The following is a 16,856-nucleotide window of genomic DNA, read 5'->3' as shown; positions in this document are numbered from 1 at the left end:
TCTTGCATAGCTTGAAGAGCTCATTAAATAATTCTGCAGAACTCCTTAAAAAGCCGCACGGATAAATACTTCTGTAAGGTCTTGTAAAATAAAGACATCTTGGATTTTGCAGGAAAAATGTCTTACATAAATACAGGGTGAAATAAAAAAAAACTGCAACAAAGTCAAACGCCATAATTTTTACATTTTTTCTTTATTTTTTATTGAATGAAAGCAAAAAATGTTGGAAATAGCATCAAATTTTAGAATAAATTTAGATTTGTTCGAATTGGTCATCTTTGGCACGAATTATGGCCTTCAAACGGCTAATGAAACCGTCACACGCTGCCCGAATGTTGATCTGTGGTATTTTGGCCCATTCCCGGAGAAGCACTTGCTTGAGGTGATCGACACTTTGGTATTTTTTAGTGCCAACCTTGCTTTACAAAATACTCCAGACACAATAGTCCAACGGATTGGTATCCGGAGATTTTGGAGGCCATTGAAATGAAGCAAGGAACCTCATTTTGAAACCATTCTTGGTTGGCGCGTACTGAGTGCGATGGTGCTGAGTCATGTTGGAATGTCCAAGGTCTGCGGCCAATATGTTTGCGTGCCCAAGGCATTAATACACCCTCCAGAATATTTTCGGGATAATTTTCGGCATTTATTCCATAGGCTGTTATGGCGTCCACACACCATCACCATGGCCGGCGCTTGAGTTCTGGTGGCCAACCGAAGGTGCACATTTTCAGCTGACCTCTTTGGCAAGTAAACACGAACATTTTGTTTGTTTACAAACTGCTGGACAACGAATGTTTTCTCATCGGAGAAAACCAAATTCGGCAGTTCACTACTTTCGGCCAAGCGAAGCAACTCTTTAGCTCCTTTGAGTCTATTTTCTTTCTCTTGTGGTGTAAGTTCTTGCACTTTTTGCAATTTAAATGGCTTTACCCCGAGCTTATTTTTCAATATTTGCCGAATGGAATATTGCGATATGATCAGCTCACGAGCCATTTTTCGGCCACTGCGATGCGAGATTCGATCAAGTCGCTTCTTTACTTTTCGAACCATTTCTGGTGATGTTGCTGTTTTCTTCCGTCTACTTCCTTGACGTCGGGCTACGCTACCAGTGTCACGCTACCAGTAACGACCGATGGAACGAGACACAAAAGATTTGATCACATTTAAAAGCTGGATTGCTCTAACGATAGCCACTTTTGGTTTTCCAGCCAAATATAAAGAAATCACACAATCCCGCTTGAATTCCATCACGAATAACTTTTTTTCTGGAGAATTCTCACCGAAATACCTTTGTTCGCTTGTAAACAATATAATGGGCTATCACTGGAATAATTTTAACAGCTGTCGGACGAGTGGCTTAGAAATGACCTCAGTCTGAAGTTGGTTGCAGTTTTTTTCATCTCACCCTTTACATCTTGGAAGCCTGCCCCATCTGAATGGATAATTTTAAGAGGTATTTTGTAAATTATACCTTTAAGAGCTCTTTTCTAAATTGATCTTATGACTTTTGCAGAAATACAAAATACACCTTTGAAATATTTCGGATGCCTTCATTGCATAAAAGACCTTTAAAGGCCACAAAATTCCACCAAGCTTCAGAAAGCCCGGTGTGAATACACAACCGTGTAAAGCCACTTATCTATTCCACAACCTCCCATATTCCATGCCCCCCTTTAATACGCCTAATCTTTCCTTTTCCAAAAAAAAAAAAAAATGTATTCCATCTCAACTCTAAATAGCCCAATTCCGATAACATCCAAAAAGGCCATAGAGAAAATCAAATTAAATTTTCAATTTAATTTCCATTTGACATAGTTTGCCTTAAGCAAGACTGAAAAGGACATACAAAAAACCCCGAGACTGGACATAGGTCAAATGCACACCAGTAGACAAGCCACTGAAGCATAAAACTTTTATACTTTGCAATGTTGTTTTTTTTTTTTTTTTTTTTTGCAAAGCCTAAGGCTAACTCTTGTCGATATCACAAAATAAACATAACATAACATGGTTTTAAAACCAGCCATTAATCTGGCTAAAATCTTCATCCACAATGCCCTCGAGGAATACCTCATTTCAGGCATCTTTTGAATAATTGTTTTTAAAGAAAAAAAAACACTCACCACACACCCTCTGAACAAAAAATGAGAAATTACTTTGGATGAAAAGAAAAACAAGGCCCACACATGCGTCCAGTTATTCAACCATTTTTCTTGAATGTTATCAGTAAAAAACCAGCCCTTGGAGAAAACAAATTCAAATGGCCATAATGAACTTTTAACCACCCATATCTGGTAACTGGTAGCAGGGGTTGGGTGTTTTTTCAATTACAATGGTAAGTTTGCTTTCTTGGACAGGCATTAATGGTAATTTTTATCGGAAAGAGGATGTTTCTTCATTTTTTTTAACTACAGAAAAAATCAAACATAGAGAATTTTCCAAAGGAAAAATATTTTTTTGAATAGGAATTTTAGTAAAATTTTATAAAAGAACATTAATCTACCGAGGACCACATGTAATTCTTATATAGATAGGGGAATTGGTAAAGAAGAAGAATATATAGGAGAATTGGTAAAAAAAAGTTACCTTTATAAATTATTCGACGAATAGAAGATCTCTCTTTTAGGTCTTCTAGGCATAAAAGAGCCCCCAGAGGCTTTTTATCTCTCAATGCAAACGTCTATTCATAAGATACCTATGAAAGTGCTTCTTAAGGGTCTTGTTTATAGGATATCTCTCAAAAGACGTTTACCCATAGGAGATTTCTCGAGCTTCTTATAAATATAGGGAAGGGGTTTACTATGAAAAGGATACCTTTCAGAACTCGTTTTCCTATAGAAGACTTCTTGAAGTTCTTCCATATATAGTGGTGTAAAGGACACCACTCAAACGTATTTCATTTATAAGAGACCTCCTAAAAGACATCTATGTATTGCAGGCCTCTCAATGATCTCCTACCTATAGAAAACCCTAAACAGGTATCCTTTTTATAGAAGACCTGATAAAAGCATTTTTGTATAGAAAATCATGCCCTTCTATAAGTCGATATAAGTCATCTCATAGGTGTAGAACAACTTCAATGATTTTTTGGACGTGGCGCAACTATCCAGGTCTAACATGTATACATATCTCTAAAAGAAATTATTTAAATATAATACCTCACAAAGGCTTTCAATATATATGAGTGTCTTTCTAAGGTCTTCTTCAAAGTCCTCATAAAGATCTTTCCTATAGATGTACGTCAAGCTTTAAATCTTTAAAATGCTTTCATAAGGTTACTTCTCCTTACAATGGTTTTCTTTGTATTCTTTGTATAGACTCCTTAAAAGATCTCTGATATGAAGACCGGTGGTCTTTGTATAGAATACCTCTAGGAGGTCTCTCCAGATTAAAGGTCGTTGTGTAGAGGATCTTTTAAAGGGGTTGCCTCTATGAAAGACCTCTTTCAGGCCGTCCCTACTTAAAAGGTCCCTCTAAAAAGTTCTCCAAAGAAAAATAACCACTCCAGTGTCTTTTAAGTATACAGGGTGAGAGGAAAACACTGTAACCAATTTCAGACTGCTGTCATCTCTAAGCCACTCGTCCGACATATGTTAAAATTCTTCCAATGACAGCTCATTATATTGTTTACAAGCGTACAAAAGCATTTTGGTCAGAATTTTTCAGAAAAAAGATTATTTGTGATGGAATTCAAGCGTGATAGTGTGATATCCTTATATTAGGCTGGAAACCCACAAGTGGCTATCGTTAGAGCACTCCTGCATTTAAATGTGAATAAATCTTTTATGTCTCGTACCGTCGCTCGTTACCGTGATACTGGTAGCTGGTACTGGTAGCCCGACGTCAAGGAAGTGGACGGAAGAAAACAGCAACATCAGCGGAAATGGTTCGAAAAGTAAAGCAGCGACTTAAACGAAAACCGCGTCGCTGTGGCCGAAAAATGGCTCGTGAACTGAACATATCGCAATATTCCATTCGGCAAATATTGCAAAATCAGTTCGGGGTAAAGCCATTGAAATTCCAAAAAGTGCAAGAACTTACACCGCAACAGAAAGAAAATAGACTCAAAAGAGCTAAAGAGTTGCTTCGCTTGGCCGAAAGTGGTGAACTGCTGAATTTGGTTTTCTTCGATGAGAAGAATTGTACAATGCACCGTCGGTTGGCCACCAGAACTCAAGCGTCGGCCATGGTTATGGTGTGGGCCGCCATAAAAGCCGATGGTCGTTCTTCGCTCGTATTATTCGACCGTGGCATCAGAATAAATGCCGTATATTATCGCGAAAATATTATGAAGGGTGTATTAAAGCCTTGGGCATGCAAACATTTTGGCCACATACCTTGGACATTCCAACAGGACTCACCACCATCACACTCAACATGCGCCACCCAAGAATGGTTACAAAATGAGGTTCCTCGCTTCATTTCCAGCGCACAATGGCCACCAAAATCTCCTGATAGCAATCCGTTGTACTTAAAAAATACCAAAGTGTCGATCACCTCAAGCAAGAGCTTCGCCGGGAATGGGCCAAAATACCGCAGAGCAACATTTGGGAAGCGTGTGATGGTTTCATTGGCCGTTTGAAGGCCATAATTCGTGTCAAACTAAATTCTAAAATTTGATGCTATTTCCGACATTTTTTGCTTTCATTCAGTAAAATTTATAAAAAAATTAATAATTATGGGGTATGACTTTGTTGCAGTTTTTTTTTATCTCACCTTGTACATCACTTGATACGGCAAAACGTGCCTCATTGATATAACGATTTTAGACCAAATCCGTTTCAGGCCATTTGTAGTCAATCTTCACCAGATTTCATGCTTATTGTGCATAAAAATGTAAGTTCGAAATCCTTGATTTTTTAAAGGATATTTAATTTAAGTTTTTCTAAGGGCAAAAGTCATGTTGAATAAAGTCCACGGCAAATCAAGGACTTACAAGAAAATTATATATTTTTTTTTAATTTTTTTTTAAATACTTTCTGTAAAAAATACAGAATATTTGCTGAATAATTTTTAAAGATTTCTGCTAAAATCTGTGGACGTTGAAAGAATGCGTCTTTAGGGATTATGGTATAAAATCGTGATTTATTTTTTTTCAAGGATTCCTGCATCTTTGAGACTTGCACAGCCATGGCAATTTTATACCAGAACAAGTATGACACTGTGCAAATGTTCTATCGATTCGGACACTATTTTCGCTTTCTATAAAATATGGTCTTTGTTTGCCAAATTTGATGTTCTGAATATTTTTTAAAAATATTGAATATTTTTGTTATTTAAAATTTTATTTTTATTTTTTCCTTTCAGACAACAATCCAGGTTTGTGTACATTATAGTTTTTAATATTCTTTTATATTGTTTTCCCTCAAGAAGTTATAAAATAATTAAAACATTTACCACATATGCCCATAGGAATACCCCAAAGAAATGCCTCCATTTTTTCCATCTTATTTAAGCAACCCCATCACTTTTTTGTTGTTCCCTTGAAATAATATCCCTACTCCTACTTTCAATCTAAATATTTATAAACATTTCCTATGCAAACATTAAGCCAATTTATAAAATTTTGCAAATATTTCCGTTAACTCGGGACGGAGGACAATAGAGAAGAAAATGGCACGCGTCGAAAAGTAAACAGGAAACACCATTTTTTAAATGAACTTCCGACTTTGAAAAAAGAGCGAGAGAGAGAGGGGAAAAAAAAGGTTAAATCTATTGGCAAAAGAAATCAACATAAAAGTACTTAACCGGTGGTGATGGTGGTGGTACGGGGTGCTGATCTACTTTTCCAGCTAAGAAACCCTTTTTTGCTTTCTTAATAACCTTCTCGTCCACTCCTTACAATGTTAGCAGTTAAATAATGGCCCTAAAAGTAGATTTAAAGGATAAAAAATCATTTCAACAATTTTTATGTCAATATGTTGCGCTTTATGTCGCTCTTCACCCCTTTTTTTAAGGTCTTCAACATGAATGAAAAATGGTTTGGCTGGTTTGCCTTGGAGGTTGGTCGAAGTGGTGGTGGTTGTGGAAATCTTTTTCTATTTTCTAGCACAGGACAAACAAATATGCGAAACCCTTATTTGTATATGGCAAATCAGGCCAGTACCGGGCCAGTAAATCCTTTGACAATGTCCTTCTGTTGTTTGCATGGTGTGTATAAATATTCAACCATATTTCTTTTTTCCCATTTGGCCTGAAGCGCGGGGGGAAACCCTTTTTTCTGGGCGATTTTTTATCGCTTGAGTGGGGTACCACTTGTTTTTTTGGCAAAAAATAAGAAAGTTTTTTCTTGAGTTGCGAAGGGGTTAAACACTGAAAAGGAGGCTTAACACAAGGACAACATCATTGTGATTCACACATACTTAAGTTAAATGTTTATGTCTGTTTGTGTTTTATATATGTCCTGTGTGTTGTGTTGGGCTTCTCCTTCTTCGACAACTTGTTGTGTCGATTACAAGTTCATGAAATATGAACTTGTAAACGAGTAACCCTTTTTCGCCGAGTTTACTTCCCCCACTCCCCTTTATACATGTGGCTGGCAATTGGGTATCCTGTCCATTGGCATGTTGTCCTTTGGTCATTTAAAATTTGTTTTTCCTGCGTGTGTGTTTCTGCTCTGATTTGCCTCAATGTTTTAAATAGTACTTTTTTATCATCCACTTTCTTAGGCAACGAGACTTTTGGACCTTTATCAAATATGTCAACCTGCTCCTTAGACCATGTGGGCACAATTTGATAGAGTTCCTTGATAATATTTTGCCAGCATATGTTAAATGAACTCAAGGGTCATTTAGAATTATTCAAAGGATAAGGATTTTCTATAGTAGGATTTTTAAAAAGAAAACTTGGAATTTGGAAAAAAAATCTTTCGAAATCCACATCGTTGACAGACTCAAAACATATTTCTAACTTCGATTTTTTTTAAGAATATATTTTCAAAAAATTATGTGTTTTTTTAAAGAATATTTTTTGAAAAACATTTGATAAATGACTACCGAACATGTGCATTTTATTTTTACCTCACAACACTATGTGTTGGGGGTATTATAAGCCCGATTGGGCCAAAAATTATGTCACACCTCGAAATATTGGTCCCCACATAGGAAAGTATATATGGATCTTCCTATCTCGTCGAGCTGAGTCGAGCCGTCCGTCCGTCTGTCCATGTTTTTATACCCTACACCACTAGGTGGTCAGGGTATTATGTCTTTGTGCATTTGTTTGTAACAGGCAAAAGGAAACGAGATAGACCCACAGTTCCTTTTGATGATCTGCATAGAATCACATTCTGAGTCGATTTATGCATGTCCGTCCGTCCGTCTGTCCGTCCGTCCGTCCGTTTGTCCGTCTGTCCATGTATTTTTGTAAACAAAGTACAGTTCGCATTTATTGCCCTAACCAGATGAAATTTTGCACAAATCATTTGTTTGGCCCAAGGACGAACCCTATTGAAATTGGAGATAATCGGTAAAAATTTAGATATAGCTCCCATATATATCTTCGTCCGATTTGCCTTTTATTGTGCACCAAACGTGTAATATCAGCCCGAATAGTATGGAATTTTGCACATACAACCAAATTAGGCCTGAAAATAAGTATGCCAAATTTTATCGAAATCGGTTCAGATATAGCTATAGCTCCCATATATATTGTTCATCCGATTTGTTATTTTTGTCCTCCGCAGCCGTAATATGCACTCTGTAACAACAATATTTGGGAAAATATATCAAATGCAGCTCAGAAATACCTTTGCTAAATTTTATCGAGATCGGTTCAGATTTGCATATAGCTCCCATATATAACTTCGTCCGATTTACCATTTATTGTGCACCAAACGTCTAATATTTGTCCAAATGGGATGGAATTTGGCACATACGACCGAATTTAGTCCAAATTTTATCAAGATCGGTTCAGATTTGGATATGTAGTAGTAGTAGTAAAAACTTCTTTATTGAATAAATATTTTCAAATACAGTATGACATTAATAGATATTAAGAAGTTGATATTGGGATTGCGACAATGTTTTTAAAACGTCTGTCGCCTAGTTTAATAAATTCAAAGTTTTTCTTTTTTAGATAAAAGTGTTTAGTTAAATTCATTTATCAAAAGCTGCCTGTATTTATAGCTGACTTCAATGTAGTTTGTTAAGTCATTCCAGCCACTTTCTTCTTCGCCATTGAGTATCTTGATTATTTCCTCTTCATCAAGCGTTGGCTTTCTGAATGATCTCATTCTGAATTCTCGTAATACGGGACAAATTCCTAGAAAGTGCTGCATCGTTTCTACTTCCCGCATATTACAAAGCTTGCATTCTCTATTTCGGTCTCCTTGGTCAAATCTGTTGTATTCCAGAGGTATCATACCGCTACGCGCTTTAAAGATGCAAATGATTTTCTCTTCAGAGTACTTATCATTTAAATAGAGATGGCCAATATTTGTTTTTAGATGTCTATAAATTCGTTGACTCTGGCTATTTTCTTTTTTCCGTATATTTTCATTGTGGATTTGTAACTTTATGCATTTTATAATATCCTGACAGAAAGTAAACCAGTTGTTTTGAGAGGACATTACATGCGACCATTCCAAACTAAATGATTCAGCCAGTACCTTCAATTCCTTGGCCCAAAAAGTGTTCTTGCGATATATGAGTTGTGTAAGTTTTTGAGGAAGCCTGTTTTCAGAATATTGAAACAGAGTTTTTCCGAGATAGTTGAGGTGTAGCCCCAGTGTATATATTTGAGTATCTTCAACATCCGTTTCCAGCATCAAAATGTGGTTTGGAGTAAAACTAGGAACTCTCAATATTCGTTTAAGAAAGAATCTCAATAATGTGTTAGACTCTTCGAAGTAAGTGAATCCCCAGACCTGGGCAGCATATGTTTGTATGGATCTACAAACTGCTAAAAACAGCTTCCATTTTGCGTTCATATTTATGTCTGCTTTACCAATAAATTGTTTCCATGTCGAGTTTATAGCATTTTTTGCCTCTTTATTCCGATTTTGTACGTGTTTTAGGAACTTCATTTTTGGTGTGAACGTCACGCCTAAATACTTAAATTCATTTGAAATTTTGATTTCTCTGCCATTATACATCCATTTTTCATGTTTGCTTAGTTTCCCTCCGTTTCTAAAGACCATTATTTCCGATTTGGATAAGTTTACTTCTAGGCACCAAATTTTGCAGTATGTTTCCACTTTATCTATCATTTTTTGGAGTATTGCAATATCATCAGCAAGAAGCACAATATCATCTGCGTACAAAAGACTTCTGATATTGATATTGTCCACGAAAAGTCCACCACCAATATGCTCGTGCAGATCGTTTATATAAAGTGCAAATAATAACGGTGACAATAGACAACCTTGTTTTACACCTTTTGTAGTTGGAAAGAAATCTGAAAGCTCTCTTCCATTCCATACTGCCGATTGGGTGTTATTGTATATTCTTTCTATTAATGTGACCATTTTGTATGAAATTCCCATTCTAAACAGCTTATAAATAAGTGCTTGTCTTGATATGTTATCAAATGCTGCTTTGAAATCGATGAAAAATGAGTATACTTTTTTCTTTTCTGCTAATTTGAGTTCGACAATAGAGGCAAGATTGTATATGTTGTCAACTGTAGAGTAGTTTCTACGAAAACCAGCTTGATATTCGTTCAAAATTTCATGTTTTTCAACCCAATTGTAGAGCCGTTCATTAATTATCCCCATAAAAATTTTTGCCGCACAGTTCATGAACGAGATTCCTCTATAATTAGATGGCTCATTAAAATCTCCTTTTTTATGTATCGGAAAAATTACCGTTTTTGTGAAAGAGGTATCAATATTTGTGCTCGAAAATATGTTATTATATACATTCAACAATTGAGTATGTAGTTGTTCTGTGCCATTTATATAAAATTCGTATGGGATCCTGTCTTCTCCGGGAGCTTTATTTCTTTTCACACATGCAAATATTTTTTCCAGTTCGGACATAATTATTGGTGTGTCCAAATCAACATCTTCCTTATATGTAGGCGCATAGTAAATGAGTGTGGATTCTTCGGAATTATTTAAGAGACTTGAATAATAGCATTTAAGATTTCTGGGGTTATATTTATCCCTACGAAGTTGCTTTCATTTCGAAGTTCTCTTGCCATTTTCCACCATTCTCCTGCGTTTCGCATGCTGTTTAGATTATTGCCGATTGATTTATAATATGCAGATTTACTTATATTACATATGTTTTTGTATTGGATTTGTGCGGCTGAATACCTTCTTTTGTCATCCAGATCTCCAGTTCTTCTATATATTTTGAGCAAATTAAAACTGTTTAAACGAGCTTTGTTGCATGTATTATTGTACCATTTTTGTTTTGCTTGAAATGTCGGCTTGTTTGAATATTGTGTGGGATATGACCTTGAAATCGCCTTACATATTGCCTCCAGGCATGACTGTGTTGTTTCTTGGATTACTTCCAAATTTATGTTCAATCTTCGTTGGTAGTTATTCTTATTATTCTCTTTCCAGATGAGTTTTGGCAGTAATGACATCTTTTCTTCTGTTTGCGAATAGGATCCAATATTTATCCTTACTAGAATCGGGAAATGATCAGACCATACCTTATCCTCCACTCTAAATTCTACAATTCTTTCTAGAACTTCCTTAGATACTGCACATAAGTCATTCACAGAATCGCCTAATGTTGATATGTATGTGAGATCTCCTTCCTTATCGCCTTTTGTTATTCCGTTTAATATAAGCATATTGTAATCATCACAAAGCTGTATGAATTTTGAACCTTTTTGATTAACTATTTTGTCTTTTGATTTCCTTAAATCATATCCTGAGTAGAAATCATATCCTGAGTAGATTTGGATATAGTTTATATGAAAACTATTTTTATCCGATTTCAAATTAATTTCGCACCAAATGGACAATACAAGTCCGAATTTAAAAGATACAAATGCTTCGGCATATTTAGTCCTTTGAATTTTAAATTATAATTATAATCATATTCTCCCATAAAAACTTTTAATTATTAAGTGGAGCTCAACTAAATTAGCAAAGTGGTGTAGGGTATCATAAAATCGGTCCCGCCCGACTTTAGGACTTTCTTTACTGGTTTTTTTTATAATCACTCTACAAGTCGTAAATATGGCCCGATCTTCACTAAATTTAGAATGGAGGTGGGACTAGAGCCAGAATAGAACTCTATTGCTTTTGGAAATTTTGAAAAATTTTGAAAATTTTCCTGATTTTGCAGTTATACTAGACACAAATAGACGAACAGGTCAATTCTGAGCGTTTCGTAGATGCCGATAGTAAATAATAGTAATATTAATATTTTTTTACCTTACAACACAGGTTGGGGTTATTATATACAGAATGCAACTATCGTCCGATCCTCACAAACATTTTCATAAGGGTTCGGAAGGGCTAGGCCTATTGTTTTCAAAGATGTCCGCAATATATTAAGGGATTGACATGGACCAACAACTACAAATATTAATGATTTTGCAGCCGTTATAAAGGTCACAAATAGAATCCAAAGGACACGAAATCTGGCTTGATGTTAGAGTTTAGGACAGTGGGTAGAACGGAATACTACTTTTGTGTGAAAAATACCAAAATTTCCATTCTACCGAAACGCTGAAGAAAAATGACGGATGAAATCCAAAATATACAAATGGTAAACTTCTGGCTTTTTATACTCTACACCACGTAGTGGTAAGGGTATTATGTCTTTGTGCATTTGTTTGTAACATGGAGAAGGAAGCGAGATAGACCCACAATTACTTTTGGGGATCTCCATAGAATCACTTTCTGAGTTGATTTATGCATGTCCGTCCGTCTGTCCATGTATTCTTGTGAACAAAATGCAGGTCCCATTTATTATCCGATTAAGATGAAATATTCCAAACAATATTTGTTTGGCCCAAGGACGAACCCTATTGAAAATGGAGATAATCAGTAAAAAATTCGATATAGCTCCCATATATATCTTCGTCCGATTTGCCTTTTATTGTGCACCAAACGTGTAATATCAGCCAGAATAGTAGTTGCACAAACAACCAAATTAGGCCTGAAAATAAGTATGTCAAATTTGATCGAAATCGGTTCAGATATAGCTATTGCTCCCATATATATTGTTCATCCGATTTCTTATTTTTGTCCTCCGCAGCCGTAATATGCACTCTGTAACAACAATATTTGGGGAAATATATCAAATGCATCTCAGAAATACCTTTGCTAAATTTTTTCGAGATCGGTTCAGATTTGGATATAGCTCCCATAAATAACTTCGTCCGATTTACCTTTTATTGTACACCAAACGTCTAATATTTGCCCTAATGGGATGAAATTTGGCACATGCGACCGAATTGAGTCTAGAAGCTAGCATGGTGGTGAAGATCGGTTCAGATATAGCTATAGCTCCCTTATATATATATATATATGTTCATCCGATTTGTTGTATTTGTTACCCACAGCCGTAATATGCACTCTGTAACAACAATATTTTGGGAAATATATCAATTGCAGCTCAGAAATACCTTTGCAAAATTTTATCGAGATCGGTTCAGATTTGGATATAGCTCCCATATATATCTTTATCTGATATCAAATTAAATTTTGCACCAAATGGGCAATACAAATCCGAATTTAAAAGATACTACAATTATAATCATAGCGTGTATGATTAAATTCTCCCATAGAATCTTTTAATTGTTATGTGGAGCTCTACAAAATTAGCAAAGTGGTGTAGGGTATCATAAAGTCGGCCCCGCCCGACTTTCTTTACTGATTAATGCAGAATATAGCCAATTATCGTAGACAAGCAAATCATATAGATGAGTCTAAATTTAGAGATACAGAGGAGCTGCTTTTGGAGATGATCGCAAAATATGGGTTCAAATGACCCAAAAACAGAAAAAAATTTCCTGATCTCCTGAGAAGAGAGTTAAAGACAGGAAATAGTTGTAGCATTTTGGATAACCATTGGATTACATTTAGCTGTAAAATGGACCATAACAGCTAACAGCACGACGGAGTGCGTAAATATTGGGCAAATGTCCCTGGTCAAAATGCAAAAGGGTAATATCTGGTAATATCAGTGTTCCGTGACATAATTTTAAAAACGAAATCTCCCAAAATGGATTTGGACATAAGGGAATTTCTAACATATTGTAGTGTTGTAGAGCATCACATTGTCGGCCTGCACGGCTATAGTCTTTGCTTACTTGTTTTTTTTTTTTCTAAAATTGATTATTTTACATTTTTAGTTTGGCGGGGCCGGACTTTTTATACCCTTCACCATTTGGAAGAAACTTGAAAAATTTTAAAAAAATCCGTCGGAAAATATCGCTCAAATGAAAACCGTTATATGAGGGCTATACGAAGACGTGGTCCTGCATAAGTAATTCGTGTCATAGGCTGTAGTAACTGTTCCGAACTTTATATACGAAATTTGAAACAAGTGCGGTGAATAATGCCGCAAAAATCAGGAAAATACGGAATATCTGGGGTACCGTCATATGGGCGCTATACTGAAACATGGAACTATTTAGACAATTCTCTTCCAGAGGGTAATGTATTCACAAAGAACTCCTTGTGTAGAATTTCAGACAATTCCATTGAAAAATGCGACTGAAATCATCAAAGTTCCGAATATCGTGTAGTACCGTTATATGGAGGCTATACGATATCGTGAACCGATATAGCCCATTTTCGGTCTTGACCTGCCTGTAGACAAAAGACAGATCTGTGCAAAATTTTAGCTTTCTATCTTAATTCGCTTTGACTGTGGCTTGATTACAACAGACGGACACGGCTAAATCGTCTTAGAATTTTACGCTGATCAATAATATATATATTTTGTTGGATTTAAAGCTATTATTTCGATGAGTTACAAACGAAATGACCAACTTCATATACCCTCCATACTATGTATGCTGGAGGATATTAAAATTGAAAATAATTGTAGTTATAGTTCGCAGGTTGGCTTTTCGTAAATTGGAAACATTTTTCGGGCTAATATAATTTTTTAGAAGAGCTTTCTGAAATAACGGAGAACGCAAATGAAAACACAAATAATTTTTAAATTTTTAATATTTGTTTTTTATTATTTTTTGTTGTTGTTTCATTGTTAAACACTTATATAATATATACAATTATTTAATTTTATATAAATTGATATCTAGTTTTTTTTTATTGTTAATAATTGTAATAAATACACATGAATTCGGTTTGTAATTTTTCTTTTAGTATACTTCAAATTCCAGTAATAGGTTGATTATTATTTTTTTTTTGGGTCTATATATAGGAACTCTAAACTCTTTCCGGCTCTTTTTTTTAAATAAATATTTACAAATAAAATCAAAAACACTTTCTACTTAAATTCGTTAATAGTTAGTCTAGATGTTTGTTTGTTAAAAAAAAAACTATCAAATAATGGAAGAGTGTTTCAATATTAGATATTTTTTTTTCTTTTCATTTGTTTGGTTTTGAAGAAAATCATCATTTTTTGATTTTTGTTTCTTCTTCTTCTTGATATGAATACTGAAATGGAATGTTGTCGTAGAGGTGTGGAGGGGGAGAGAGAGGAGTGGCTTTCCCTAGATTATTTACAGATTCAATGCCTAGGCTTGTTTATAAAGGTCGCATATTTATAGGCAGAGTTGGCGACCAAAGTGAGGCTGAGGGTTTAATTCTTTTCAGAGCAACCAACAAGTTATCGAAGAGAGTGAGAGAGCGAGGGAGAGAAAAACGAAATTTCTTTACGTCTTGGAGTTGGGTGGCCAAGTTGCCAGTTGTAAAGATGAAGACGAGGAGTTGGAATAATACTGATAATGTTCTTGTTGTTGTTGTTGATTGAAATCCTGAGCTTGTTTGTGCCATGAGGATATTGCCGGAAAATTCTGCTGCTGCCGCTGCAGATCTTCTCCAAAGGAATCGCTATAATTGTTGTTGTTGCTGTGAGAGAACGACGACGACGAGGGATATGGATAATTGCTGCTGTTGCTGCTGTTCACCATTGAGATGTAGCTGCCATCTGCATCTGGCGTCGCTGCCATTATCGAACCCTGTGCGGACCCCACCACCATACATTGCTGCTGATATGTTTGCTGTGCATCCATGTTATCTACATAACCGTTATGCGGATCTTCCTTGGCGTACCAACATCATTCATGTTTGCCATTGCCGCTGTAGTGATGGGGATTGGGAGACAGAGAACTTATGGAGCTGCCGCACAACGAAGATGCTTCATGGCCATTTGTGAGGTTTAGCGACTGGGGAGGATAACCAAAGGCATGGCTGCTGAGCGGGGTACCAGTGGGACTGTCCAAATCCAGCGAGGGGTTGGAACGTTTCTCCTTCTGACGACGATTGCAGAACCATACTCTCACCACTTCTTTTTCCATGTTCATTTGATCGGCCAATTGATTGATTTCCTCGGAGGTGGGTTTGCAATTGATGGCAAAGGCCCGTTCCAGGGTGGAGCGTACATTGCTCTCAATTGAGGTACGCTTCTTGCGACGTCTACCCATGATGTTGTTTTCGGGTGTGGCCAAGGGGGCTGAGGTCATGGCAGAGAGATTGAAAATGCCACCCGGTTTAGAGACAGTGTTATCGGCATCCTCCAACCATTTTTGCAGTAAAGGCTTCAATTTGCACATGTTTTTGAAACTCAGATTCAAGGCCTCGAAACGGGAAATGGTGGTCTGTGAGAAGTCATTGCCATATAATTTACCCATGGCCAAACCCACATCACCTTGGGTGAAACCCAATTTTATGCGCCTTTGTTTGAAGGTCTTGGCAAATTGTTCCAACTCCTCAAGATCTGTGGTTTCTTCAGGGCTTTGATCCAAGGTACGGGCTGCTTGAGATAGAGTGTTGGCTCCGGAACTTTTTGAGTTTTGTGGAGTGCTGGAGAAACTCAGAGCTGAGTTCTGGCCCAGGGATGAGGGTGGAAAGGCTGGTGTCATGCCGGGTGTATTGGGGGTCATGGCAGCACTGCTCAAGGTCATGGGTAAATGGGCGGAGTTGGGTGGTGTGGTCTGCTGCTGCTGGGAGTGCATTGAGGCTGCCGTTGAAGTGGCTGGGGTACCCGAGCCGCTGTTGTGCAGGCGGGCTGAGCCATGGCGTGACACTGGACTGAGAGAGGGACTCCTGAGAGGAGACTTATTTTGTGGAGTGGAGTATTTTTTCATCATCTCCATGTTGGGTGTCTTACAGGGGGTTTCGTCTTCCACCTCAGGTTGGGGTGGGATTTGTTGCTGCTGCTGTTGTTTCAATTGCTGCAAGGCCTGTAGCTGGATCATGGCCTGCAAGGAGTTTTGCAAAAGAAATTGGGCAGCAGCAGGATTTTGTAGAGTCTCTGGGGCCATTTGACGCATCATTTCCATGTAACTTTGCAGTTGCAGCTGAAAAGCCTGCTGCATATCCTCGGGTTGCAAGGCAGCCTGGGCTGCAGCGGCCAAGCCAAGTTGATTTTGCAGTAGGAAGGGGGCCAAGGGATTTTGCAAGGCAGCCAGGAAGTTATTGGGTGCTGAAAATGGGGAGCTGGCGTTGGTTTCTTGAGGTTTCTCGTCCTGCATAATGGGTGAGGGAGAACGATTTTGCCTCTTCGGAGTATTGCTGTGAGTGGCCAAATTCAACACCTCATTTTCCATTTCCGAATCCAATTCTCTTGGCCTCTTGTTGCTGAGATTTGTGGGTGAGGGTGAGGAGGCGCAGTATTTTGTTTCTTTCAAATCTTCATTGTCATAGTGGGGAGCTGTTGGGGAGAGAGAGAGAAGAAAAGAGAGAGGATTTTGTGAGTATATTTTGTTGGATTTTTGTGGGAGAGAATTTTGAGAGAGTTGATGATGCG

At 37.0% G+C, this 16,856-nt stretch overlaps 1 protein-coding gene across 1 annotated transcript in view; it reads right to left on the bottom strand.

The window, feature by feature from the left end:
- Positions 1 to 14,416: 14,416 nt before the first annotated feature.
- LOC101890479 (uncharacterized) overlaps positions 14,417 to 16,856 on the bottom strand; it is a 42,082-nt gene continuing 39,642 nt past the window's right edge. Inside the window, exon 3 of the mRNA XM_059125540.1 lies at positions 14,417 to 16,760. Coding sequence (XP_058981523.1) covers positions 15,166 to 16,760 — 1,595 coding nt within the window. The 3' untranslated portion in view covers positions 14,417 to 15,165. The remainder of the gene's footprint in view (positions 16,761 to 16,856) is intronic.

Source organism: Musca domestica, unplaced genomic scaffold (assembly GCF_030504385.1).
Source record: "Musca domestica strain aabys unplaced genomic scaffold, Musca_domestica.polishedcontigs.V.1.1 34, whole genome shotgun sequence".
In the NCBI taxonomy this organism is placed as follows: domain Eukaryota; kingdom Metazoa; phylum Arthropoda; class Insecta; order Diptera; family Muscidae; genus Musca; species Musca domestica.
This window is presented reverse-complemented; position numbering and strand designations above follow the sequence as displayed.